General features: G+C 46.1%; 2 protein-coding genes across 3 annotated transcripts in view; both read left to right on the top strand.

The window, feature by feature from the left end:
* LOC133451246 (uncharacterized) overlaps positions 1-1,963 on the top strand; it is a 47,438-nt gene extending 45,475 nt beyond the window's left edge. The window contains exons 9-10 of the mRNA XM_061730217.1: positions 455-1,849; positions 1,930-1,963. Of these exons, the coding sequence (XP_061586201.1) occupies positions 455-1,849; positions 1,930-1,963 (1,429 nt within the window). The remainder of the gene's footprint in view (positions 1-454; positions 1,850-1,929) is intronic.
* Positions 1,964-1,976: 13 nt separating this feature from the next.
* Positions 1,977-27,929, top strand: part of LOC133451549 (uncharacterized) — a 51,904-nt gene continuing 25,951 nt past the window's right edge. The window contains exons 1-3 of one of the 2 annotated variants that reach the window (XM_061730689.1): positions 1,977-16,702; positions 19,097-19,381; positions 19,672-19,762. In XM_061730689.1, coding sequence (XP_061586673.1) covers positions 1,989-16,702; positions 19,097-19,381; positions 19,672-19,762 — 15,090 coding nt within the window. In that variant the 5' untranslated portion in view covers positions 1,977-1,988. The remainder of the gene's footprint in view (positions 16,703-19,096; positions 19,382-19,671; positions 19,763-27,929) is intronic. The other variant, XM_061730690.1, reaches the window with a different exon arrangement.

Consider the following 27,929-nt stretch of genomic DNA (forward strand, 5'->3'; position numbering starts at 1 on the left):
GAGGGGAGCCCAGCATTACTGTAGCTGCTTTGTCCTGATTTGTTCTGACAGTAAAGACAGAAAAACCACGAGAGTGAGACAACGCTTCCCAAAAGTGACCAAATATTACTTCAAAAGTAACTGAAACTCCTCTGTTAACATGAAAAAACTCCTCTGTGCTGCTTCAACAGAGAAAATCTGCATTTTAGAGATGAAATCATAGACTGATGGACAGTTATCAAAGATATTTTCATGTGAAAGCTGCTTATTAACTGGGAAAAATAGACTTTCTTTTAACATCTTTTCATGTCTTTTTTTAATCCATTTACAGCTCGTAATCTTTACTTGCATGTGCACTTTCCTTGCAGTATCTGTTGTTTCTTTTGGGTCTAATGCTTTCTGTCTGTCTTTCTGTTTCTTGGCTCCGCTGCTGTCTGCATGGCACCTTTTTTTTTTATTTTTAACTCCAATCCAGGCGATCAAACAGTGAAGGTGTTAGAATAATCCCCGTGGACTCAGGTATGGGTGTGGACGATTGGGAGAGTAAATATAAAGTGCCTGACGCGGGTGTGTTGGATGACTATTTGGATGCTGAGCAGAAAATGTGGGAGGATGAAGACAAAAGCATCATCTACCGGATCAGCGACAGCCGCGAGTCTAAAGGCAGTCGGTTCTATCAGACGGTTGAATGTGACGCGCTGTCGCCTGAGGACACGCTGGAAGTGAGCGGCGGGACCCGCAAACAGAGGCGCGGCTTCAGCAGCGGAGAAGTACGCCTAGTTTACAAGCAAGCCGGCAGCTTCGAGGATGAGTCTTCCCCTCCTGAAATTGATATAATCCCATCTGTCAAGCAGCTGCGACAGCAGACAGACACAGAAAACCTCCTTTACAAAACGAGACTGTGGGCCAAAACTGCTTTAGAGAACACGCTGGAGAACTATGCAGCCTTTCGCGAGGAGGAGGCTGCTTTGGAGGAGGCTGCTTGGGAGGAGGCTTCAAAGATCAGGGCCCGGACCGAATATAACTCTGTCGGATCCGATGAGATGCAGTACTCGTTTGGTTCTGAGGAGGAACTAGACGATCTGACGTTCACCGAGGGAGACGCCAGCCACGAGTACGAAAGCTGCTACTATGACAAGTATACGGGCTCTTTTGGAGGACAAGGCTTTTCACGCAGAGCGAGAATAGGCTACGACCCAATGTTGTCCCCTGAAGACGAACCCACAGAGGAATATATAGATCCAATGGGAGAACTGCGGAGTTTAGTTGACTCTGTGTCTGAATACCTGGCTGTAAAAGAAGAGGAGATCAACAGCTATGAATCGATGCCCAAGGCACCTCGAAGGAAGCTTCCGGCGCTGCCGATGGACGCTAAAAGTGTGGAGCCTGAAGAAAATGATAGCAGTGAGGTCAAAGCTGAGGTCGAAGCTGAGGTCAAAGCTGAGGTCGAAGCTGAGGTCAAAGCTGAGGTTGAAGCTGAGGTTGAATCTGAGGTCAAAGCTGAGGTGAAGGAGGATAGCGCTGTTGAGCAGGGCATAGCTGGAGTCAAAAATGCAGTCAGTTCATTGTTCAGTACAATCACAGGAGCCAAGTCACCGACTGAGGTGGAAGCCTCCGTCACAACGCCGTCCCCCCAGCCACCGCAGACGGAATCTGGTCTTTCAAAGCTGCTCTCGTTCATCCCTAAAGCCAATACCGAGGCCACAGAAAGCTCTGGTGCCACCACAACGGAACTGCCTACCCCCCAAGCATCACCCCAACCCGACTCGGGCTTCTCAAAGCTGCTGGCATTTATCCCCAGGAGCGGTGGTACCTCTCCACCAGTGGCCATAGTTCCTCCCGCTTCTCAGGACCCAACTACAGAGAAGAAGTTTTCCCTTCAATCTCTTTTGCCTTTCCAATCCTCTGAACCCGCTCAACCGGCCGATGCTAGTCAGACATCGTCACAAGCCGGCGCAGAGACGCAGGCCAGCACAGCAGCTAACCAACCCGCCTCTGGGTTTGAGTCTATGTTGGGGAGGCTAAGTCCATTGAGACTCTTCTCCAGCGCGCCTCAATCGAGAGAGCCGTCTCCTCAGCCGTCAGAGCAAAGAAGTCCATCTGCTGCAAGCAAAGACTCCCAGCAGGGGTCTCCGAGCAGACCCTCCTCTCCCAGAAGAGAGGACTCGCAAGCAGAGCGACAGCTTTCAGGCGAGACGCGACCCGGCTCGGGGACTGGATCAGTTGAACTCCTGCCAGATACAGGGAGCGGATCGATTGAGCTGTCACTAGACACTGGGTCGGTCGAACTGCTTCCAGAGACTGAGTCATCCGGGGAGCTACCTGATACTCTGCAACGAGGAGCATCCCCAGCATCTGAACCAAAGCGTGAGGGCAGTTCAGAGGAAACCGGATTCTTCAGTCCTTTTAAGAAATCCCTCTCCTCCCTCATATCAGCGGTTCCTCCAGAAAGTCCCTCGCAGAGTGACACCAAGCCTGCAGAAGAGTCCTTTTTAGGCGGCAAACTCAAACTCCCGTTCTTCTCTGAAAATGTTGCTGCAGCAACTCCGACAAAGCCAGAAGGGGGGATGCTGTCAGGGATACTTAAGTTTGCAACTGGTGAAGATGCCAACACCCCTCCAAAAAGTCCGTCCCCTACGCCAGCAAGGTCCCCCTCTCCAAATCGCACTGCACAACTTGAAAATCTACCAAAAGGAAACGCAGAAACCGGCTGGTTTTCCAACCTTTTCAAGGCGGCCCCAAGTGAACCAGCAAAGGAACCTGCAAAGAAAATAATCACTCCCACTGTGACACTAACCAAACCTAGTGGTCAAACTGAGACGCCTGCTGAACAGACGGTCCCCGAGGCCACAGAGAAGACTGTCCCCGATGCAGAGGACTCTTCTCAGGAGCAAGCACCTGAAGCAGGTCTGAAATCTGAAGCAGAAGTCACGTCTCAGGAGGAAGCTCCTTCCAAGCCAGCGGAGCAGCCGTCACAAGCAGACGCCCCGCAGCCTCAAGGACTTCTGAGTGGGTTGCTAAAACTGGGTTCAACTGAAGATGTTTCAGCTGACAAGAAAACCCAGGGAGGGAGCAGTCAACCTCAACAGGGTGGTCTCTTCTCAGGTCTGTTCTCATCACCTTCCCAGTCCTCTCCACAAACCCAACAGAACTCGGCCCAACAGCAGCCGGGAGGGCTGCTGTCTGGATTTCTAAAATTTGCCTCAGACACGGTCTCAGCTCCTACAAATCAGTCGTCGTCAACGTCGCCAGGAGACCAAAAGGACCAAATTCCAACTCAAGGTCAACCTGCTTCACAGCCGCCTGCAGGGGGACTCTTATCCGGACTCTTGAAAAAGGCAGCGGATACGGTAACTGTGTCTCAACCAGCTCAGCCCTGTCCAGAGCCACAGCCAGAAGTAACTGACCAAACAGAGAACAAAGAAACACCTGAACAAAGCTCCAGCCAAGGGACAGCTCCTGCGGCGGAGTCCAAGGGGCTTCTGGCGGGACTGCTGAAACTAGGTTCGACAGAAGGACCTCTCCCAGACAAAGTTCAAGCAGAACTGCAACAGAAGCAATCTGCAGCCTCGGATCAGCAACCAAAGCAACAAGAAAAACTACCCCCGAAAGGACCAACGCCAGCACCTCAGCCGAGTGGATTATTTGGAGGTTTGCTGAAACTCGCAGACCCTGCTCCCCAGCAAGTGCCTCCCAGTCAAGGAGGCTTCCTGTCTGGCCTGTTTGGAATTGGGGGCCAAGACCCGCCACCTGCAAACCCTCCCCAGTCGTCACAAAACCAGCAGCAGGGCGTCAGATCTGGAAACCAGCCTAAGCAGCAGTCAGGCAATCGACAAAACCTTCAGCGGCAAAACCAAGTACCTCCTCAACAGCCCCCCAGCGGTCCTGGAGGGATGCTCTCGGGTTTGTTTAACAAAATAACTGATGTGGCTCCTCCCCAGCCCACTGTGGGGGGTGAGCCAGCTCAGCAACAGGCACAAAAACCAGCACCCCAGCAACCCCCAAACCCACAGGGAGGCTTTCTGTCTGGGTTGTTTTCGACGGGCGCCACTCCTCCGGCGCAGCAGCAGCCACCGGGCAGTCAGCCAAACCAGCAGCAGACCCAGCAAGGTGGGAGACAACCTCTGCGGAGGCAAAACCAGATACCGTCACAGCCTGCAGCGTCTGCACCAGAGCCGCAGCAGGGCGGTTTACTGTCAGGGCTTTTTAATAAATTGGCACCTAGTGATAATGCACCTCAACAGCAGAACACACAGGCTGGAAGTAAACCAGCTCAGCCTGCAGGTCAACAGTCATCCCAAACCAGCCAGCAAGGAGGGTTTTTGTCTGGTCTGTTTGGACAGTCGTCCCCTCAGCAGCAACAGCAGCAGCCAAACAAAACGACGAGCAACCAGCAAACTGCAGCCCAGCAGCCCAGTCCGGGTGGAGGCCTGCTCTCAGGTATTATGAAGCTCGCTGCCGGTGACAACGCTCCTCAGGAGCAGCAAGCACCACAACCCGCTACGGTCAGGGAACCGGCTGTTAAACCAGCGCAAAATCCACCCCAGCCGGAGTCGGGGGGATTATTTTCTGGTCTTTTGAGCAAAATTTCAGCTACCGTGGAACCGCCGTTGTCAGCCACAGACCAGGCGGGTCCTCAGACAGCACAGCAGGAGCAGCCACCACGTGCCAGTCAGGGCCGACCACAGATTCAGAGAACTAAACCGGTGGAGAAACTTTCCTCTCAGGAAGCATCCGCAGATAAAGACTCAAAAGGTCCGGCTCAAAAAGGTCTCCTATCGGGTCTTTTTAGCGGCACAGAGGAGCCGCCGTCAAAGACGCAGCAACAACCCGCGGCCCAGCCTGGGAAGGAGGAAGCAAAAACCAGTACAGGGGCCACATCTCCTGGTTTGTTATCCAGCATTTTCAAAACAGGCACTGATGACAGCATCACCACTGGGAAGGAAAAGGAAAAGAGCCCTAGTGATCGTTTACTGCCAAAGAGTAAGGAGGACGCATCTTCAAGTACAACAGCAACAACAACGCTCACAACCACAGCGGGCTCAGCTCATCCAGCTGTTGAGACCCGTGAAGAACATCCACAGTCTCATGTTAAGCGGCTTCCTACAGTTTCCCCAACGCAGCATTATCTCGAGGAAATTCAACGTCTGTTGTATGGGACATCAGGGGAGTATGGCTACAGGGATCTACTATACAACTTCACGGAGCACGGCGTTATTCCCCCGGAGCTGTATGAAAACCAGTGTCTGATAGAAGCTCTCCTGTGGCAACAACTCAATGATTATGTCCTTGCTGAAGCCCTTGCCAATCAAGTTCAGGAAGCCAACCAGGCGAGCCAAAGTCACATACCACCCGCAGCAACAGCACCTCAGTGTCACGTCCAGCTAAAGCCTCAAGAAATGAATTTGACTGATTTCAATGTACCATCGCATCCTTGGAAAGATGCCGCTGCCCAGCTCTTTGAGAGCAGAAACCGCTTTCTTGAGCCAGATGAGGACGTTGTTTTGTTTGACATGACCTGCAGAGACAAAAAACCCTGGAGTAGCTGTGACCATCTGAACCATCTCGAAGGCAACAGGATGCCTTGGATTGCCAGCGGGAGTGCTCTAAACCTGTCCACAGAAAAAACAAAACAGCGCTTTAGCCGGTGCCAGTCGCTCACTGAATGCGGTGTGCAGGATTTCAACAAAGTAGTGGAAAAAGGTGCTGCCAACCATCATTTAAGAGAGGAAGACTTTGATCTTAAATCAGCAACTGAGTTTTTAAAACAACTTGCCACAAAAAAGGGTCCAGTGGACCTGCGACAAGGTGCTCTGGATTTAAGCAGGTTTGCAGGCGTTACAGGGGACGCAGCCGAAGAGACGATATTTGATGATACCGAGTGGTACCAGCAATGGATTTCACTGCTGGAACAAGGAATGTGGTGGCCGGCTGAGGTGGGGGACTGTGGTTATTATGTTTACACAGATCAAGACTACATTTATTCTCTTTTAACGGACAAATCTGGTCGGCACCTGTACGCCTGTGCAACAGACGAGGATATGGAAGCTCTGGGAAATATCACAGAAAATATTGCTACCATTCTGAAACAAAAGGAAGCCGATAAAGTGACTCTTTGTGGCTTTAAAATCCCCCTCAATGATGAGGGCAAAGGTTTCTGGGTTCCAGGCCGGGAGCAGAACAACATCCTCTTACCTGATGGACCGATGGATCTAACATATGCACTTAGAAAGGGTGAAAAAATCATGAACATGAATTTGGAAAGCTTTTCTCAGATGTTTCAGGAGTCCGTATCTCATCAAGCTGAGCAAGCTGTAGACTTCACCTTGTACAAACTTAAGAAGATAAAGGTTGAATCGGTGCAAAATGCTAACGGTTACTACGAGGAGACGCTGGAACCAGCTGATTTTAGTTTGAAGTCTCTGAAAGGTGGACACGGAGGGCCGTACTGGAAGGATCAGGGGCTAAACGATGTGCTTGGACCAACATCTGGGCCTTCTCCTGGGTTTCATTCAACACAAATCCCTCAAAACAGACGCTCACCAATTCCTGAAATCAGGATTGCTCATGTAGATGATACACACGTGGACCTATCAAGACAAAAGCCAACCTCTTTACATTCAGGAATTGTTGGAAAGGCTGCAAGTAAAGTGGAAACACTGCCTTCAGCGTCTGTGACATCAAAATCAGTGTCCAACAAGCTTCCAGAAACTTCAAAAACTGTATCTGGGACCCTTCCAGCTTCAAAAATACCATCGCCCATACAGCCAGGAAAGAAACTGCCTGCCACGCCAACTGTTACTACATCAGTCAGCACGGCTGCTCCTTCACCACAGGCAACGTCTGTCAGTAGTGCAGCTGTAACATCCACCTCAAATGTACCTTCTGCTTCAGGACGGAGATCCCAGCTGTCAAGGCAGCCATCTCAAGCAGAAAAACCTGGAGTAATATCACAAATAAATAAGAGCCCAGTCACAGGGATATGTAACATTAGCAAAGAGAGCACCACCTCGACAGTGTGCCAAATATCCCCTCAGTCTTCAGAACAGTTGCCAAAGCCCTCAAAGGAATTCACACCACAGTTACACATCCTGAATGACACTTCAGGTACTTATAGCGAAGCCTACCTTTACAACAGAAACAAGAGCTCATTTATCTCTTCCTCGGGCTCACAAGCAACCAATAAAGTCCTCGACTTTTCCTCCTCAATGAACAAAAACAAAGACATCAAACAAAAAAATGAAGCTAAGACCGATGTAGAGTCTACGAAAAGAAATGAGATTGTGGACTTTACAAAGTACAAGTTGAAAAGATTCAAAGAGAAAAAGCAGACAGATTCTAAGGCTAATGTGAAAATGACTGACAAGACTGCTGTAGATCTTACGAAACAAGATGAGGACGAGGACGTTGAAATGCCAACTCCAGAATATCCCAGTGTGAGCTCAATACGGGAAAGTCCAGTGGTCTCTCAGACTGACAAGGGTTGGACAACTGATCCACAGAGGAGGAGACCATCTCGGCCAGAAGTTAGAATTGGCCAGTTACCTTCCTCCGAAGGTTCCTCAACAGGAACAGAGACGAAGCAAACTAATTTCAAATCCACTGGCAAGAACAAAGAAGATATTTCAATCAAGCTAGCTGGTCCATCTCCTGAACTACCGAAAGGTTTTGATACCAATGTTATATCAGGAACAACAAGCTCTAGAGTTACACCAACTAATCTTGATGACAGTCTCAAACAAACTATAAAAACTGTGGCAACCCAAACTGTGGCAACCCAAACGGTGGCGACCCAGCCACTGTTGAGTCCTGTTATGAGAAAGCAAGTGGACATCAAGGATCACCAACAGCTAAGTCCACCAGCAGTTACAATTGGTCTTATCCAGAGGACTCCTGGTCACACTCAGGCACCAGAATCTAAACCGGTTTGGTCTCAATCTCGTGAAAACGCTCAACAGTACCAGAAGACCACTGCGCCTGCAAACTTGATTAAAGCAACATTAGATATGTCTGTCAAGACGCCCACCCTGCAGACGCAACAATCTGTTGTTCAGTCAAACGATACCGCTTGCGAGGCAGTGTCACTGACAAGGAAGAAACCACTGCCTCTTGTGGAGACTGACAAAATATCTAGCCATCATGAATCAATTGACTTGACCTACCGGGCAGAGCCTCTGCCACAAAATCCTGAGTGTATTCATTCAGCTCCTCTCCAGGAACCAGCTATTTCAGTCAAGCTAGCTGGTCCATCTCCTGAACTACCGAAAGGTTTTGATACCAATGTTATATCAGGAACAACAAGCTCTAGAGTTACACCAACTAATCTGGATGACAGTCTCAAACAAACTATAAAAACTGTGGCAACCCAAACGGTGGCGACCCAGCCACTGTTGAGTCCTGTCATGAGAAAGCAAGTGGACATCCAGGATCACCAACAGCTAAGTCCACCAGCAGTCACAACTGGTCTTATCCAGAGGACTCCCGGTCACACTCATGCACCAGAAGCTACACCGGTTTGCTCTCAATCTCGTGAAAACGCTCAACAGTACCAGAAGACCACTGCGCCTGCAAACTTGATTAAAGCAACATTAGATATGTCTGTCAAGACGCCCACCCTGCAGACGCAACAATCTGTTGTTCAGTCAAACGATACCGCTTGCGAGGCAGTGTCACTGACAAGGAAGAAACCACTGCCTCTTGTGGAGACTGACAAAATATCTAGCCATCGTGAATCAATTGACTTGACCTACCGCGTGGAGCCTCTGCCACAAAATCCTGAGTGTATTCATTCAGCTCCTCTGCAGGAACCAGCTATTTCAGTCAAGGCTGCACAAGACATGACCTTTAAATCCTCTGATCCCTTGAAAGAAGGGGTTCTTAATGTGGTTATACCCTCTGAAAAAATGCATACACCTGTGAGTCCGCACCTTAAGGTAGAGAATAGGCTTCAGTGCCACTCGGAGTCTGGTCCGGATCAACGACAGCCTTGGCAGAGCAAATCCGGGGTCTTAATCCTGTCAAATCAATCTATTTTACCTCCGTCAGTAACAAAACAAGAACTTGAGACTTCCACATCCATAAAGCATACCACTGCCACAGTGTTGGATATGTCACCCAAGCCATCTCAAGCCACTCCAGCTACAACAGTGCATGAAAATGAGTGTACTCCAGATCAAGCAATTTCACTTATTAATAAGCCAAGAAAAGGAATAGTTGCCAGGAGCGAATCTGTCGGTCTTTCGCTGATAGTTGAACCCTCTCCAGTAGAGTTAACGAACCAAATGCAATCTAAAAATGTGGTCCCAGTGCAAGAACAGCAAATCACAGACAGAAAAACTACCCCTGTTGTGCAGCAGCCACTTCCCAGCTACATGGCAGCTCAGCGTTCTAGTGTGCCTCAGTCCAGTTCCCAGTTGCATGTACTCAATACGTCTCCAGCAAACTCTGTGAAAGGCACATTAGATATGTCAATGAAGGCATGCAAAACTGATGTGGTGGCACACTACACTGATCCAGTTTCCCTGGTAAGTTCAAGACGATCAAGTGTAACATATTCCCAAGATGATTCTGCCGGTGTCCCATTAATTGTGGTGATGCAGCAACCCCAGCAGCAGTCTAAAAGGCAACAGCCCACAGTGGTAGAATCACAGAAACAGATCCAAAAGGTGTTTGTACAAACTGGATGTCGAGAAACATCTGCACCTGCCAATGCCGTCAAGGGTTTCTTAGACATGTCTCCAAAATCCCAACAGAAACAGTCTGAAACAACTGCTGTTGTCCCGCCAGCTGGAATTGTGCCGCTGGTCAAAAACAAGACAACAGTGTTTAGAAATGACTCTGCTGGTGTACCGCTGATAGTGGAGCAACCTACATGTCAACAAAGTAGACGAGTTTTGAGCGGAGTCAACACAAATGAAACGTTGCATAGACGGATATCCACCTGTCACTTCAATGGAGAGTTTTCTCAGAAAAACACGACCTACAAGGACCCGCAGCAACAAAATATGCCAGTGGACTTCTCAGCAAAAGACAGCCCTACTACAACCAATCTATTAAGCAGTCAGATTGAACAAAAGAATGGCGAGCCCATGAACTTTACAAATAAAAATGCAAAGAAAGAAACCTCTGAGAGAAGGCCAACTGAAAGACAGTTGGAAAAGAAAAAGGTTGTGGGTATTGTTGACCTAACCATGGATCTTCAAAGCAAAACACCAGTGGTAGAGGATCAAGTTGCAAAGGATTTTACCTTGCATTATGTTTCTATACCAGGTCAGTACACTGTGTACAGTCAGCAACAGTATATACCAGCAAAGGAGGTGAGCAATGACATATTTCCTCAAACTAATAAGTCATTGAAATATGGGGAATATTCTTCTGATGAATGGAGTAGCATCCAGCCTGAAATACATTACAGAACAAGGTCAGAAACAGGATTAAACACCGAGCCAATGACCTTTTCATCTTTAACTATGATTCCTGTCGATACGAGGATGCAGCCTCTTCAGCATCCTGCTGCCCAAACTACACGTGACAGGAGATTTAGCCAGCCGTCACTTAGCCTTGCATATCAACAGGAATCCAAGACACCTGAACAGATGTCTCCAACACCTCAGCTGCACACGCAGCCTTTAGTTACCCAACAGCAATACCAGCATCCTGGTGTAGAAATTGGTACAACTTCATCTGATGCGAGTTATTGGCCAAAAGCTCACCAACTAGAAAAACAAGACATGAGTGTTAACATGACCCACAGACCCAAAATTCTGATAAAGCAGGCAACCGTGGACAGCTATGGGAGTTATGAGGAGTGTGAAGAAAGTGGAACGATAAGTAGAATGCCATGGTCTTCCCCTCAAACTACCCACCAAGTGTACCGTGGAATCCAAACTGTTCCCGCCTCAGTTGGTTCAGTTATTCAGCAAACACATGGCGGCCAAAGAACTGATTCTCCTCTGCCACCTAGAGTAACAGAACCTGTACTGAGTGCTGCTCCATATCATCCAGAAGGACCTCACCACATCTCAAAACAACCTGATTTAAGCCAAAGCTATGTGTCTGTCCAGCATTATCACACTCCATCCGTACCGCCAAGTACCATTCCTTCAGTTCAGCATGCATCCCCAGTTAGCACAGTTACATCACAAGCCACCACAAGTCACTACCCAGTGCCTGTATTACAAGTAAAAAGTAGTCTTCAGAGGCAGGACTTTGGAGTTGAATCACAAGGACCGCAGGTACCTTTAGCACCAGCAGGAGGGACCACTGTTAAGGGCTTGATTTCATTGTTTAGTGGTTCAGAGTCACACCCGGCTGTCAGAACAACAACACCTACTATTGTATCTCACCAAATCGAGACTGTGCCTAAACCACAAGTCCATTGTTCACAAGTAACTCCACTGCAGTTGTCTGCCATTAAACAAGAGGCAGTCGTCCCCATTACCCACGTTTCTAGAATGGTAGAGACGAATACCTCAACTTCTTCTCTTTCCCACGAGTATCAGCAACCACAGGCAACATTAAATGCAAGCCCACTAATGGAAACTGTGGAGATAGCAGACAAAGAATTGCCTCTTCCTCAGACTTTACCAGTTAAACTACCATATATCATGCCACATGGAGGAATTCAAAGTGTTGTAGGTTCAGGTGAACCTTTGCAAACATTAACTGACTTCACATCAAAGGAAATTGCTGAGGAGACTCCTGTTGTCACAAAAGTGTCAGAACCAGACAGGTCACAACAGCAAAGTGAAGAAGAGACTAAACAACCTATGTCCACCGAGTCTGCTGATGTCACTGCCAGAATTGGTGAATTTTCTTCTGTCGCCACCCCACAACAGCCAAGGTCAATCTACATTAGTATTAATTCCCCAGAAGCCCCACTTTATGGTACAGAAAATGAACCAGGTGAGCAAACACCTTATGTTAGATTGCCCCATATTTTTGTCTCAGCAGCAAGTTCACCAGAAGAAGAGAGAAATGACCTTGAAGTCAGTGAATCTAGCAAACCTGATTTGCAAGAGACTGGTGTCTCTGAAGAAACCATTCCAAGTGCATTCACACCTTCGGACTCTAACGAGATTTTACTTGATGGCACTGCTGCACAATGTGATACCTCTCTAAAAAATAGCAGCATCAAAGCATCTATTGGTGCTCCTGGTGAAGATGATAAAACCTTCCCTCCAGAGTCGCCACTTACCCCAGAGTCGCCACTTACCCCAGAGTCGCCACTTACCCCAGAGTCGCCACTTACCCCAGAGTCGCCACTTACCCCAGAGTCGCCACTTACCCCAGAGTCGCCACTTACCCCAGAGTTGCCACTTACCCCAGAGTCGCCACTTACCCCACAGTCGCCACTTACCCCACAGTCGCCACTTACCCCACAGTCGCCACTTGTCCCAGAGTCGCCACTTGTCCAAGAGTCGCCACTTGTCCAAGAGTCGCCACTTGTCCAAGAGTCGCCACTTGTCCAAGAGTCACCACTTGTCCAAGAGTCGCCACTTGTCCTAGAGTCGCCACTTGTCCAAGAGTCGCCACTTGTCCAAGAGTCGCCACTTGTCCAAGAGTCGCCACTTACCCCAGAGTCGCCACTTACCCCAGAGTCGTCACTTACACCAAATACAGCAGATAATATACAGGAAAATGAACAACACTTGCAGGACATCCTGACTGAGAAAAGTTCAACTATAGAAGCTACCATCTCAGAGGCTGAGGCTGAGGAAGTTACGTCAAAGATTACAGAGGTTCCTGAGCCACAACTTCAGCTGACCCTCACAGACACAGAGCCAACGGCAGACATAACACCACTTGAAGAAGTTAAACCCCTCAGTGAGCTGGTCTGCCAGCCTGAAAGCACAAGTTCAATAGAACCACCAAAAGCTGTAGAAGTACTTCAAGAATCAGGTCACAAGGATGAAAGCAAATCTTCACAGATTGTATTGCCTGAAGAAGATCAATGTCTTAAACAATCATCACTTAAAGAGGAATCCTCGGCTTCAGATGTTGAATTGTCTCGAGATGTTCAAGAGATTCAAGAAAAACCTGAAAAGGATATCATCACTCAAACGGCACCTGAGTCCAGTGCCATCAACCTGCCCAAAGAGGAAACTAATGTAATCAAGGAAGATAGTTCTGCTATCAAGAGTGATCAACCTGAGGGTGACTCATCCAGTAAGCAAGCAGAAAAAGGTATATTTTCTCTGTTCAGTGGCTCTACACCAACCCCACAACAAGCACCTTCACAAACTGGATTATCAATTCTTGGTGGCATTCTACCTGGCTCATCTACCAAAGAGACTTCTGGGACAGGGTTGCTCTCAATGTTTAGTGGGTCAAATGCCTCTTCTTCACCTGAGTCGAAGGACACAACGCCACTGTCAGCCCCACAGGAGCCGCAGGGAAAAGGTCTCTTCTCTATGTTTGGTGGTTCAATTAGTCAGCCTCCTTTTGGCCCAAGAGGTCCACCTGCTGGGGCTGTGCAACCCAGAGGCCCTCCACCCAAAGAACCTCTTGGCCCAAGGGGTCCAACTCCTAGAGGTGTGCAACTTAGGGGCCCTCCTCCTAAAGAACTGCATGGCCCAAGGGGACCAACTCCTGCAGGTGTGCAACCTAGAGGCCCTCCACCCAAAGAATCTCCTGGAAAAGGCCTGTTTTCAATGTTTGGTGGATCTGCACCTCAACAACCACCCACTGCTAAAGGTAATCTTGGGGGTGATACCTCACCAAGAGGGCCATCCACTGGATCTTCTCTATTTGGTGGCATCCTATCAGGTTCTGCAGCTCAAAAAGATTCCCCGGGCACTGGTTTGTTTTCCAAGTTTGGTGGTCTTGGTACCCAGCAGCAAACAGGGCCTAAAATACATCCACCTGGGCCAACTGTTACATCACCAAAACCCAGTGGTCCAGAGATCTCAGGGAAAGGACTGCTTTCCATGTTTGGCGGGACAAATCAGCAAACATCAGAAGCCCCATCCACAGTTTCTAATCAACCTGAATCTGAGGGTGGTTTTAAAGTTTCCTCTGTGTTTTCACTTGGTGGGAATTCTGAAAGTAACAAATCTAAATCTGGGTTTGGCCTCTTCGGTATGTCTTTCTTGGAGGAAACCAAACCAGAGCCAGAACAGCAGAAACCCACCGAAACCAAAGAAACAAAGGATGATCATGTTGAAGCCATTAAAACTATACCACCTGAGCCTCTTTCTTCATCATCGGGTAAGGAGGAACCTCAAGAACAGCAGACTTTTAGAGATGTCCAAGACCCAACCAAAGATGTCACTAAAAATGGTGCAGAATGCTCTGTTTCCCAAACGGAACCTTGTATTGGTGTGGAAAAAGATGGCACAGTGCAACAAAATGCCTCAATGATAGCGGAAACCCCCATCAGAGATGCATCAGATATGACTGTTAATTTGCAAGAGAAAGTGACAGTCGTGGAGCAGCAAGATGATGCAGTTCAGTCCAGCATTGCAGAAACTGATACTTTAGGAATGAAGGCTACAGATGAAAAAACTGACAAGGATGGTATCAAAAGCCCAACAGACAAATATGACACTATTCAAATGGCATCTTTGAAAGAAGAACCCACAAGCTCTGATGTGGTTATAGAGGAACAAGTAAAAGCTGTTGTTGAAGGGGAGGTACTGCCTTCTGAAAAACAAACTGATGAGACTTTGAAAGTTACTGATCAAGAACAAACTGCAACAGCCATTGCTGAAAAACCATCAACGGAGGAAATGAAAGTTGCTACTGAAGAACATCCTGCAGTTGCTGATGTTGAAAAATCCCCCGAGGTGGCTTTGGAAGCTGCTAGTGCAGAACAACCAATGGTTGATGCTGAAAAATTGCCAAAGGAGGCTTCAAGAGTTGCTAGTGAAGAAAAACCACCTGTTGCTGATGTTGAAAATTCATCTGCTGAGACTTTGATAGCTGATGGTAAAGAACAAACTGCAATTGCAAGTGTAGAAAATTTAGCCAAAGACACATCTGTGATTGATGCAGTCAGAGAAACATCAGAGAAACGTCCTGCAGAATCTGTGGAGAGTACAGTTAGTGTAGTTTCAGAATCAGAAATCTCAACTGAAAAAGATTTGAAAGTCTTACCTGAATCGGCAGAGAAGCCAACTGAAGTAACAGACAAGGCTACTGCAGAATCTGTACAGGAATTAGATAAAACATCTGAAGGTGGTACTGTTCTTGCTGTGGTCTCACCTTTAACCGAAGAACAAATAACTGGGAGCAGCCCATTAGCTCCTGCTGGTCCTCCTATACAGCAACAGCCCAGACCAGGCATGGCCAGACCTCCTGGTCCACCTGGACAAAGAATGGGAGCACCAAGGATGGGTGGACCAAGGATGGGTGGACCAAGAATGGCTGGACCAAGGATGGCTGGACCAAGGATGGCTGGACCAAGACAACAAGTACCACAAAAACCACCGGAACCAGCTCCATTTTCTGGCTTTATGTCAATGTTCTCAACCCCAAGTGCACCAAGTAAAACATCAGCTGTTGGTGGCTTTTTCTCTAGTTCACCAGGATCACTTTTTGGATCATCACCTGCTCCTCGTCAGCCACAACAACAACAACAACAACAACAACAACAACAACAACAACAACAACAACAACAGAAGAGCTCATTTTTTGGCCTTCCCAGTAGCATTGCGTCAGAATCCCTTACCAATGACCTATTTGGTATGTTCAAAGGTCCCGAGACGACAAAATCTGAGGAATCTCAACAATCTGTTGAGGTTCCAGAGTCTAAACAAGGGGATCCCCCAGAAAATGTGACAAACTCTGAAATCATAGAGAAGTCAAATGCTGAAAGTGAACCCACAATTGGAGATGTTAAAACTACAGAGGACTCTGAGCTACCTGAAAAAGGACTTGTGGAGGAGGCAGAACAAAAAGACAAAACAGAGGCAGAAGAAAGTTCTCAACCTGAATGTGTAGAAAAAACTCCCAGCTCTGTCAAAGAAGGAGGAGATGATGACCATGCTGAGGATTCAGAAAAAACAGTTAGTGATGTGTCTGACAAAGCTGCACCACCCACAACTAATACAGCTGACACCAAGGGCGTATTTGACATACCAGGTCTGACTACACCTAAATTCGGCTTTATGTCTGCAGCCGCAGAAGGCGCATCATCTTTTGGATCTCTTTTCTCCACCACAGCACCTCCAGCCACTGCTGTCAAGACTCCACAGCCACAACAGCCAGAGAGTGGTCTCTTTTCAGGTTTTAAAAACCTTTCAGCTGGTATTTTCCAGGATGAAAAGCCAGCTGGAAAGGAGGAAGCATCACCTGCTTCATCTATGTTTGGCGTGAAACTGAGCTCAATGTTTGGAAGCCCAGACTCTCCCAAACCTGAATCCACACCTACCGTGGTCACATCCCAGCCCCCGCCTGAAAGTCCAAAACCTGTAGATGAATTTGAAGAGCCAGAATCTGACAAACCTTCCCCGGGTTCTGGAAGAACTGAAAGTCCAGATGCTAGTGATACAGAAGGGCCAACAGAGACATCTAAAACAGGAAGCTGTGATACCTTAGCACAAACACCACAGTCAGGCTTCCCTTCCCAATCAGGGTCCCTAACAGAAAGTTTGGATAAACCTCAGTTAACCGTCACCCCATGTGAGTTAGACAGGAGCAAAGATCACACACCTGACACCACGCATGCAGATGTGGGAACAGATCAACCAAAGGATCTACTGACAAAGGAAGCTTCAAAAAGGCTAGTATCTGTATGATAAATGGCACTGTTCATTTATCATTCTCTCGTAGGTAGATAGTGAGCCCATGTCCTATCCTTTCTTACCCGTTTATTCCCATTTTCTACAGTTTATCCTCCATGAATCCTTTCCCCTTCTCCCAGTCATAACCCATTCCTTGGTCTCGCTCTGCCAGAGGTTTCTTACTGTTACATGGCAGTTTCTGCTTTCCACAGTCGCCTGGTGCTTGCTCAGGATGGGGGATTGTATCAAAGGAAAAATTTGATGTAATCTTTTGGTTTCTTAGCAGTAATTATTATTATTTTTATTTCATGGGCTTTGTATTATTGGAATACTTTCGAACTAGTTGAACTGTATTGTTGAAGTGCCTTGACATGGCATTTGGTCCTGTTTATAAAAAAAAGTTGAATTTAATTTAATTAAATTTCAACTTTAAATTCTTGGGATATTTTAAGTTTCAGTTCAACAAATCTAATCTCTAATTAAGACCATATACATGGATACATAAGCCACATTTTCATTAGCGGGATCCAGCATGGTTTTACTGCACTCATCTGTTGGGACGTGTCTATTACCAGGGACACTTCTGCAACAAGGAGACATCCGGGCCTCTTTATGTCCCTTTTGAGTTTGAGTTTATGCTTCTCATTAATTGTCACAAGCATGTAAACAAACAGTAAACAGAAAAGGAGCAACCTTCTCAGCTCTTTTCAGGTTTATCTTGTTCTAGTTGGCTTTTCTTGTTTTTCTACTTTTTTTACAGCCATATTTTGTTTTGTATTTCACTGGCACTTGGTAAATAGTTAAAGTAATGATTTTGCTGCCTCCGAGTGGTATGGGCGTTAGTTTGCTAGGTCAGTGGATCCTGCCAGGCACTGAACTAAATGGAAACGCTAAAAGGATCGAGGAGGAGGTTGGCTCTGATCCAGCCACTTAGGTTTTACACTGGATCACAGTTATAAACCCACTAACCCAGCATTATTTCATAGATCCTGATGGGGGACACTATTTTTGATACAACAGACATTTTTTTAATAATGATTTGTTTATTTATGACATGACCAAAGCTATAAATACCAACCAATTAATAAAAATGTGTCATAAGTATAATAATGAGGGAAATGATCACATATCAGAAAGTGCTCACCAAGTGAAATATACTGGAGCCATTTCACACCACCTCCTAATGGGTTTCCTGACAGTGATGGAAGCACAACGAACGAGGAAGCTGTTGGTTTTATTTATTAGCTTTTTCGACAGCGAGGTGGTTGTGGAGCCCCTCCTCTCTCCGTCCCCTGCGGATCTCAGAATCATTTCCAGGTCTCAACCAATTTGTTTAAATGAATGAGACTGTGACAGATTTATGACGCCGTAGCAGTGCACACCCCACGACGGCAGGCTGGACACTGGCATAAAATGAACAATGAGGAGTAATTTGGCTCCCGCCCGAGTCAAAGTAAATCACTCCGGTTAAAACCCAAAGCTAGTTTCCTCGTCAGAAGTCTCAGTAATCAGCAGTCAAACATCTCTGCCCTTCTGAGTCAGGGACTTGGTGTTTTTATCACGAACGTTAGGCTCAAACAGAGCTTTTAGCCAGTGTATTTAAATGTAATTAGTTTGAAGTATCAGTAGAGACAGTCTTACATCCTGCCAGTGGTATATAGGTTTCTTTCTTGGTATATAGGTGTATACTTTTCACAAGTCACACCTTGATGTAAAACTTAATGTAAAATAAATATAAATAATAATAAAAGCAAAGCTTAGGCAATAAAATGTTTATTTTTACTGTGCACGTGCAAGATACTTTCAAATGCACGCAGCATCTGTGAGAGGCTCAAGGATGCACACTGAGTTTATCAGTGACAGTGAAATCCTTCGTGATTCACCCGTAAACCGCCAACTTAAGGCTCTTGGTTAAGGGACAGACAAGTGCCTCAGGGGCCCAATCAGATTTCAGCTGGGAGGGGTCAAGTCCCTGCATGGTCACGCCCCCTGGGACGAATCATGCATTCTGGTTAAATGTGACTTTTTAGCAAAATGTTTCTTTTTTTTAATCTTGTAAGTGTCCCCCAATGAACCCTGTGACCCCCCCACTCCTCCCCGCCCTGCAAATCTGATATTTATTAGTTTCTTTCTTCCTTCAGTTGATCCCTTTGTCTCTTTTTGATGTTTGAACTGAACTGTACTCAGTTGAAATGTTTCATTCCAAAATTTTAATCCTTTAATTTTACAGTTCCTCCTTTTGAATTATAGCAACTTTAGCAAATCTTGCAGTCATGTATAGCTTTCAGGTCACATTTTATTAAAGAATTAATTTTGGAATAAAACTTTCCATCCTTTAACTTCTTAAGTCTTCGCCAAATTGTAATTAATATTCCATCCTGACGTCTCTGCAGTCCACCGGACAGCAGTCACTTGGACTCCTCAGGGAACATGAGCCCCGTCAGCTCCCAGCTGAGCTCCGAGCCGGACGAGCGGCGGCACCCAGAGCCGTGTCCCCCGGCGGACCCTCGCCCTCCTCTCCGAACCCAGTCGTCCAGCTGGATCGAGGACGAGGAGGTTGAGAAAGAGGTGCATGCTCCGCCCGAGCCTGGTTCCAACAAGGATTTGAAGGAGTCTGCAGACATCCTTCCCAAGCCAAGCTTCAAAGAGCGGGACGGCAAGAGTCCAGACAACACCTGGTACGTATGGATTAGGTTTGTTGGTTCCAAGTTGCACCCATTTGAAGAATTAAACCTCTCATATCAACTTATGATTTCATTATTTGAATTAGGCCTCCGATGCATATAGACACATTTACCGATTAGTCATTGTTTTTCTATCAGAAATAGTCTTCTTTAGCATTCACAGAAAAAGATAACGTCACAGATCTGTTGTTGAGGTGTTTACTTCAAGATTCTGTGATTTTTATATTGACGTTTCTGCAAATGTTCAAATTCCATTTTTTAAGACATTGATTCTTAATCTTCAGCAGTTTCTTCGGGGACGGCCCTCCACCCTGCTCTCCGTCTAAAGTTCGCTGGCTGAAGGCGTACAACAAAGTGAGAGTGAAGCTGCTTGAGGTAGGAAGGCGGATTTTCTCTGCTCTCCACATCTATTTCTCTCTTGAACTGAAAAAAAAACACACCGGCGCCGATGAAGTGTTGTAGCTATTGTCACGCCACTCATCTGAGGCGTCCCGCTGCAGACTTCCACGTCACTGTCTGGATTCATCAGAGATAAAAGAGTAGCAGTGAGAGTAAAGGGAAAGGTTTGCAGGACGGTAGTGGGACTAGACCTCCTGAAACAGAGCTGGAGGTGGCAGAGATAACGATGTTAGGTTTTTCTGTGGGAGTGACGAGGATGGACAGGATTAGGAAAGAGCTCTTCAGAGGGACAGCGGGGTTGGACATCTTGGAGATAACATGAGAGATGCTAGATTGAGATGGTTTGGAGATACAAAGAGGAAGGACTTGGTAGAAGGGCTGTGGAGATGAAAGACAGGAGAGAGGATTTCTGGTGGATCCGGAGTCGGCTGGAGTCACGGAGGAAGATGCAGAAGAAGATAGAAGCAGATGATTCGCCATGGCGACCCCTGATTCTCGATAAAAAGTATATGCACCACTTAAACTAAATTTCCCACCTGAGAACCCGTTTCCTGAACAAAGCATCATGGGGTGAAACCTTCTACTTACAACAGGTTTAAAGATGTTTCTCAACCCCAGGGATTTATCTTTGAACACTGAGCACATCAGATGTGAAGCTGGACAACAGCTGCAGCAGAGGTGTGTACGACTGATGAGTAGGGATGCAAATTATCGATTATTTCATTAATTGATAGTTGATAACCTTATCGATCGATCATCGATTAGTTGATAAGTGGCGTTTTTCCCCCATCTGAGATACAAACATAAAAATTTTTTTTGCTTATATAAAATACAAAGGACATTTTAATGTATTCCTTAATCACATATTTATTTGATACAAAAGTAACAAAAAGACATTTTTGTACCACAAGGAATATGATATAAAGTGCACTTCAAGGCTATTAGTAGTAGCAGCAGCCATAATAGTGTAATTTGTGTCAAGCAAATTTTAAGTTCTAGTTACGTTTTAAGTTAGAGTTTTGGCAGTGTTCAAAATAAAATGATGAGACCTGCTGTATTGGAGCACATTTTCTTTTAGTTAAAACTGTAGCGGGGACAGACGTTTAGAGAAACCTATGTATGTACCGGGTGAAGGCTGATTTATGGTTCCGCGTTACAACAACGCAGAGCCTACGCCGTACGCTACGGCGTAGGCTCTGCGTCGATTTAAGGCGGAACCATAATTCAGGCTTTAGGGGAGCATATCGGAGAACAACCAGAAGAATATAGACTGGATTAAAAATAAAGGTTAAGCACTGAGCTACATGTGTCTCCCGTCTGGGCCATTGCAGACTCATTGCCAGAGCATGATATTACTAAAACCAAACATATCCGCCGTCTCTTTCTTCTGTGCGCGCCGCGGCGGCAGCGTGTTGTGTCGCATTAAATGTGGTCCGGGCGTAATACCAGCTGGTGAAATTAAAGGAAAAAAATAAATAAATAAATAAATAGATTAATTGTAATCGTTAATTTTAATCGGGTAATTTCATAACGGCAATTAATCGAAAATCGATTAATTATTAACATCCCTACTGATGAGCAGGTAGAAGTGGAGCCTGACGCGGGATCATGTGACCAGGCGTAGCTGGTAGGAGGGGTCGTTCAGGCGCACGCTGCCCGGCGCCGGTGTGTTTTGGCTCTTACACATTCATACGCAACTAAACACTTTTACACATTAATTACCTCACAGACGGTTTACTTAAAAGGTCTAAACATTTACCTGACGATAACCATACAATCACAAACATTCAGCTCCGCTGTCACTTCTTCTCTCCTCTCTTTCATCATTCTTTCCCTGCCTCCTCCTTGCTACGGGTTGGTTGAGTTTCCTGTCATGCCGCGGTGATTTGCACACATTTTGTGCCCCTAGAGAATTTCCTCTTTGATCTGAAGAACCATGTTCTATTAGCAGCTCCTCAGATCTGGCCGTGACTCAGCCCCGAGTAGATGGCACCGAACACCTGAGGGGCGTTTATGGTTTGAGTAGCCGCAAAATACTGCAAATTATAATGTTTCTTTTTTTCTTATTTCGAAACTTGCAGCATTAACTCCTGGTGGATGCGTTGTGTGTGTTGTCGTGAAAGTGCTCCACATGGACACATTTAAAGGGGACCTATTATGAAAAACACGTTTTCTCTTGCTTTAACATATATACAGTGGTCTCCCCTCAGCCTGCCGACTCAGAGAAGGAGGAAAACAACAAAATTCTGCAGTGTCTGTACAGCCGCCCGGATGAGCCATCCAGTCTGATGTGGCTTCTACGAGCCGTTCAGATTCTGATCCCTTCGTTACGTAACAACGGGCGCGATTTACATACAGTAGGTTGGCCTCCGATGCGTGAAACCACGCCCACAACTAACTCCGCCGGCCGGAGCTTCCGCCATTTTTTCGTAGCGGTGTATTCAGGCAGCCAATCAGCACAGTGCCTCATTATCATAGCCTCCCCGCCCACTCAGAATCCCACATAGATAATGAGGTTAGAGAATGGGATGCTAAAGACATGGTTCACAGGCTGAATTTCTAATTTATTTAGCAAAAAAATAGGTATTAGATGCCATAATAGGTCCCCTTTAAGTGTTTCCACCAGCTTGTTAGAAGCTGGTTCCTCCTCAACACAAATGTGCTGCCGACTGAAATATTGTCGGTGTGAAAAACCTACATCTGCCAGAAAATTAGTCCTTTGACGCGGTGGACGGGGGACGGTTGACGGATGCTGAGATAAAGCAGTGAACAGGAGCTTCTGGAGGAAAGCAGACGAGGCTCCAGGAGGAATTACATCAAGACTGGCGGTGGTGAGATTACTGATCAGAGCTGAACGCCTGGCCCCGTGTTGACTCACATCTGCCCCACTAAACGATCCCTGAATGCTGCTTGGAGTCCCCGGCGAGCGGCAGACGGCCCTGTAACCTCGGCTACACGCGGCTTAAAGAAGCGGAATGCCCCCGTGGGGACCAATAACGTTTTAAATTATTTATTACTTATCTCCCAGGCTTGCTTTTATGTCAGCATTAACAGTGAAGCTGGTGGGCTTTCTGCCGTGAATCAGAACACTTTTTTTTTTTTTAGCTCAAGGTACATTTCCACACTCTCTGGCACAAGTGTGAGGAGCACATGAGATATGTCAAATTATACTAGATCCACAGGGATGTGGTGATAATTCTGGGCACTGAAAAAAAAACCTTCTGCCTCCCTGAATGAATTTCAATTTGCTCTTTTCCATCTTTTCATACCACGATTGTAAAGGAGCTGCAGAGAGAGAGAGGAAACGTTGAGGTAATAAGGCAAACGGGTCCAATGGCTGGAAATCGAACCAGGAATTTGCTGCTTGATGACTTTTATGCCTGAATCAACGGGCTGTTGCATTACCCTGTTGGTACCTTTTCTTTGGGCCCTCAGACATCCTCCTCTTTCTTCAGAAAAATGGATAAGTGGTCCCAACAGAGCACCTCTTATCTTCCAGAGGTTTACACAAAGCTACAATACTGTGTCGTAGCTAGAAAAGCGGTTTCTCAACGTTGCATTCAGCTGCCCTTTTCAAGACGATGTTCGAGTTCTGAGATTCATTCAATGAAAAGATGGTGCAGTTTAAACAAAATTAACAGTGAAACATGCACAAAAAGGTGCAAAAGGATGTAGCTTTACCTTTACCTGAGGCTGATACGACATCATTAAATGTGTTGAGTCTCTGACCAACGAGTCAAACTCTCGAACCGGCGCTTCTTGAGCACATTGAGTCCATGCTCATAATGTGAAATGTGCTTTATAAATAAATTTGCCTTGCCTTCTTTTTGCGGTCTTGTCAATCTGCAGCGGGGAGGCGGGGCAAAGCCGTGTGACTCCTCACGGACGTACGTTATTGATATCATTAATGACATTAACAGTTTGATCGTATAAGAGGGGACCGACATAAACAACTGACGTTGGCGAAAGCCGCTGAGTCATGTGTATTAAAGAAATATTATTGCAGTGTTGAGTCGACATTTAGATTTCTTGGTTACAGATTCTGTGTCTTGGCATTGAGCTGACAGCATGGACAAAAGGCCCACGGCCCACTGAAACCGGGTCCACGACCCACTTTCTGCTCGCAACCCACCAGTTGAAAATCAAGAGAATCACGCCCCACTCGCTGTTTGAGAGTAAATGTCAACATTTTGGGGATTAGCTAATCTCCGGTCAGAACTTTGATTCTTCTTTGTTATAAATAAACTGCAAGTGGGTGGGAAGCCAGCTAGGACACGCCCTCTTCATGTGAAGGGTTTAAACGAGGGCTAGCAGAGCCTGCGACCCCGTGACCTTGTGGTCGTGCCTGGTCCACCGAGGCTCCACCTCCCTTCAGTCGATCCAAGTAGCTGCAGGGCTGCCGGCAAACTTTGCAACACAACGTCCTGTTTCAGATGTTGTTTCGGTGGTGAAATCGCAAATGGCGGCTGCGTTTGGCGAACGTTCGGTTAAGCTTCATCCACGGATTCAGACGGCAACCAGTCACAGCAATCTGTTATTGCAACAAAACGTAAAATATGAGCGATTAAACGCTCTGCCCGGTCTTTATTTCCAGCTCGGGAGTTAATGCAGCGCTAAGTTCCATGTAGCGAACATGATGACAGCCGCCAATCAAAGGTCCACACCCCTTATTATACATCTACCGTATTTTCCGCACTATAAGGCTCACCTAAAAGCCTTTAATTTTCTCAAAAACCGACAGTGCGCCTTATATAAGATCATTACAGTAATTTCTGTTACTGTAGTCAGGGGGATTGTGGGTACTGTAGTCGGTGTCGCCGATTTAATGGCGCTAAAAACGGCAGGAATCGTCACAGACGTTCAAGACAAGAGCAGCGACGCTGACTCGCATAATGGCGACTGTGACGAGACGGAGCAAAGCTGGTTTTTATTTTGTTAATAAAGTTTCACTACGGTACTCTTTTTTTTTTTTTGTTTTTTTTTTTGCATTTGCTGTAGCATTTTGTAGCATTTCCTGTAGCGGAGCTCCATCAGGTAGATGCGTAACTCAGCCCCAGCCACTATAGTACGGTATCTCACCGTATATTCCGTGCGCCTTATAATGCAGTGCACCTTATATATGAAGAGAGTTTTAAAATAGGCCATTTATTGAAGGTGCGCCTTATAATACAGTGCGTCCTATGGTGTGGAAAATACAGTATTTTTTTTTTACCTGATGTGGTACAGAAAAAAATCCCCTCGAGTGTGGAGGTCAGTGGCCCCCAGTGGTCAGTAGAGGAACTGCACATTTCCCTGCTTCCCTGCTGACTTCAACCTGATGATAATGATGATGATGATGGTGGGGGTTATGATGATGATGATAATGATGATCCTCCTTTCTTTGAGGCGTTTTCAGCCACACGAGGCATTTCTTCGTGGTTCCGAGGGTCCGCACAGCCTGACGAAGGAGGCATGACAGACGCCGACCGCCTCCGTGCTGGTGATGGCGCTGTTGTTGCTGCAGGCCGCTTCCGTGCAGATCTGAGAGAATAATTACTTCGTCCTGTTGCGAGTGGCTTATCAGTGACAAATCATTTCTCCTTTGATCTTTTGCAGAGACAGAGAGAGGAAAGCCATGGGCTCCTCACCTCGTCTCGACCAATTAAAACCATTCCCATCAAAACCTGTTCATTTTAGAGCGTTTCTGAGTAGATGGAGTTGGGTGATGATGTTTGGTCCTCAGCCTCGCCTCTGTGTGTGGGATTCACGTTCCTTTTCAGTCCAACAGGGAAAGTTTCCTACAACTAGTTTTAAAACACAGACCTTCCTGCTTCAGTATTGGAGGCTGCGACGAAGTGGATTGGTCCAGATTTGCCGCTGCCCAGGAATAACAAGGACAAAAATAGTCCTTTTTTTTTTTCTTTCTTTCCTCAGCAGCATGCCTTGCACCATGGCAACAATATGGCATTTCTATGGAAACACAAACAACTATGCTGCTGCGGACAATGGAGGTAAAGTCGTGTGTTTGCAGGGGGAGTTGTGCAAACTTGAGTTTTCATCAGAAGACATGATTTCTGTGGACATCACTAATCCAGCTGGAGGTGGAGCTGCTAAGTCCAACTCCAGTGTGACCCGTGTGTTTGCTGCCGCTTGTTCTTCAGCTGCTCTTCTCTGATCTCCACTGTTGGGCGAATGCTGCACATCTTAGTGCAGATTTGTTTAAAAGGGGCCAGTGAATAAATCCCAACATTGCACTGATCGATACAGAAAGGTGTGAATCGCTGTGTGAGCTCGACCTCAGGGTTTATCTGGAGCAGACTACGAGCCTCAGGCGGGTTAACGTCTTCTGCTTTGGTCGAATCTGTAAAAGGTAGAAATGTCATAATTCTGCAGGTCTTTTAGGGGCTCGTTAAACTCACTTTAAATGTATGAATTCTTTTTTTTTTTTTTGTGTTGTAAAAAATGAAAGACCCACGAAGTGTCACTGCTAAAGTTCCAGCCTTTTTTTCTCTGATGTTTTATTAAAAGATAAACCTATGGATTTTATTCTCCAAAGGCCTCAAGTCGATGCGTTAGACAGCAGGGCTGCAAAATATAATCAACCGGCAGAAATCAATGAATTTAATAATGGTTTATTAGTTGGTTCCGATGACTAACATCATTTACAGGAATAATGGTGTTTTGTTTTAATGACATCAGTCAATACAACATTTTAAAATGTCTCCTCTAGAGGTCTGAAGGATCTCCTGTAGAGGTCTGAAGGGTCTCCTGTAGAGGTCTGAAGGGTCTCCTGTAGAGGTCTGAAGGATCTCCTGTAGAGGTCTGAAGGATCTCCTGTAGAGGTCTGAAGGATCTACTGTAGAGGTCTGAAGGATCTCCTGTAGAGGTCTGAAGGATCTACTGTAGAGGTCTGAAGGATCTCCTGTAGAGGTCTGAAGGATCTCCTGTAGAGGTCTGAATGGTCTCCTGTAGAAGTCTGAAGGATGGTTTTTGGTTCACAACCGCTCCGACTGCTTACTTAACTCCCCAGTGTTGGAAGATGTGTTTTATTTAGGTTCTGCAAAAGATCCAGCCTGAACAAATTTCACTGTTTGTCCGCTCTAAATAAACGACTTAATCACTGCACCATCTGTCCCCAGATCTTGGAGGGCTTCTTGGGCATACTTTCAAAATTTCAGTTAAACCCACATTCATTTGTGTCTGTACTCTGAGTCCGGCAGCGAACAACTAAACCCCCCCCTCCCCACACACACAGTATACATCTGAATGTCTCAAAATCCACACAATTCAGGAGAGAGTCGAGGGATTAAAGTAGAAAGCCCAAATATAAGAGGCTCTGCTGTTGAAATAACATACTTTATGTCTCAAGTCATGTCCTCACAATTTACACAATATCCGGTTCACATATGCACGTATTCACAAACTCAAACAGAGATGAGCCCCCCACCCTCCATGGACCTGGGAGATGGTAAACGCTCCCAGAGAGGACTGTGGGAAGGCAGACAAGGATTTTTTCAAGTCACCATAAAACTTGAGCTCACCAAAAACACTGAAACCAAAAACTAGGTGCAGGAGAGGCATGAAAACATGCAATGAAAGATTAGAACAAACAAACAGTAACAGAACCGTCAATAAAACAGCAGTCACAGTACAGACATGGAGCTGCTATAGAAACATAAAGAGAAAATGTCTCAGACGTGACACAAAACTGACAAAAGGCAATTAATATGAGATACTGGGAAAAAGAAATGATTGCAAAGAAATTAACATCAAGAGAAATGACCCCCAAAAAATATTGTTGTAAAAAAACCCGACCAAAATAGATAAATGAGCGGCTAAAAGTGGGCAGATTGGCGAGAATCAACCACAGAAATGTACAACTGAACACGAAACAACAGCAAATAAAAATAATTAAATGATGCATAGCGGCAAATAAATAAATAAATGAAATACACCTGGATAAAATAAGTAAAAACAATGATAGAATACTAAAAACTAGAGTTATATGTATGTTTTCTTAAACAGGACTGACATCAACAAGGCGCTTTATGTCACAGCGATACCACTTCTGACCACAGGGGGCATACAGGTCAGCTTTGACCTTTCTTGTGCTATGCCGCCCCCATGTGGTTGGAATTGGTATTGTTACATAGAATGGCTTTAA

This window comes from Cololabis saira, chromosome 9, assembly GCF_033807715.1.
Source record: "Cololabis saira isolate AMF1-May2022 chromosome 9, fColSai1.1, whole genome shotgun sequence".
NCBI classification, from domain to species: domain Eukaryota; kingdom Metazoa; phylum Chordata; class Actinopteri; order Beloniformes; family Belonidae; genus Cololabis; species Cololabis saira.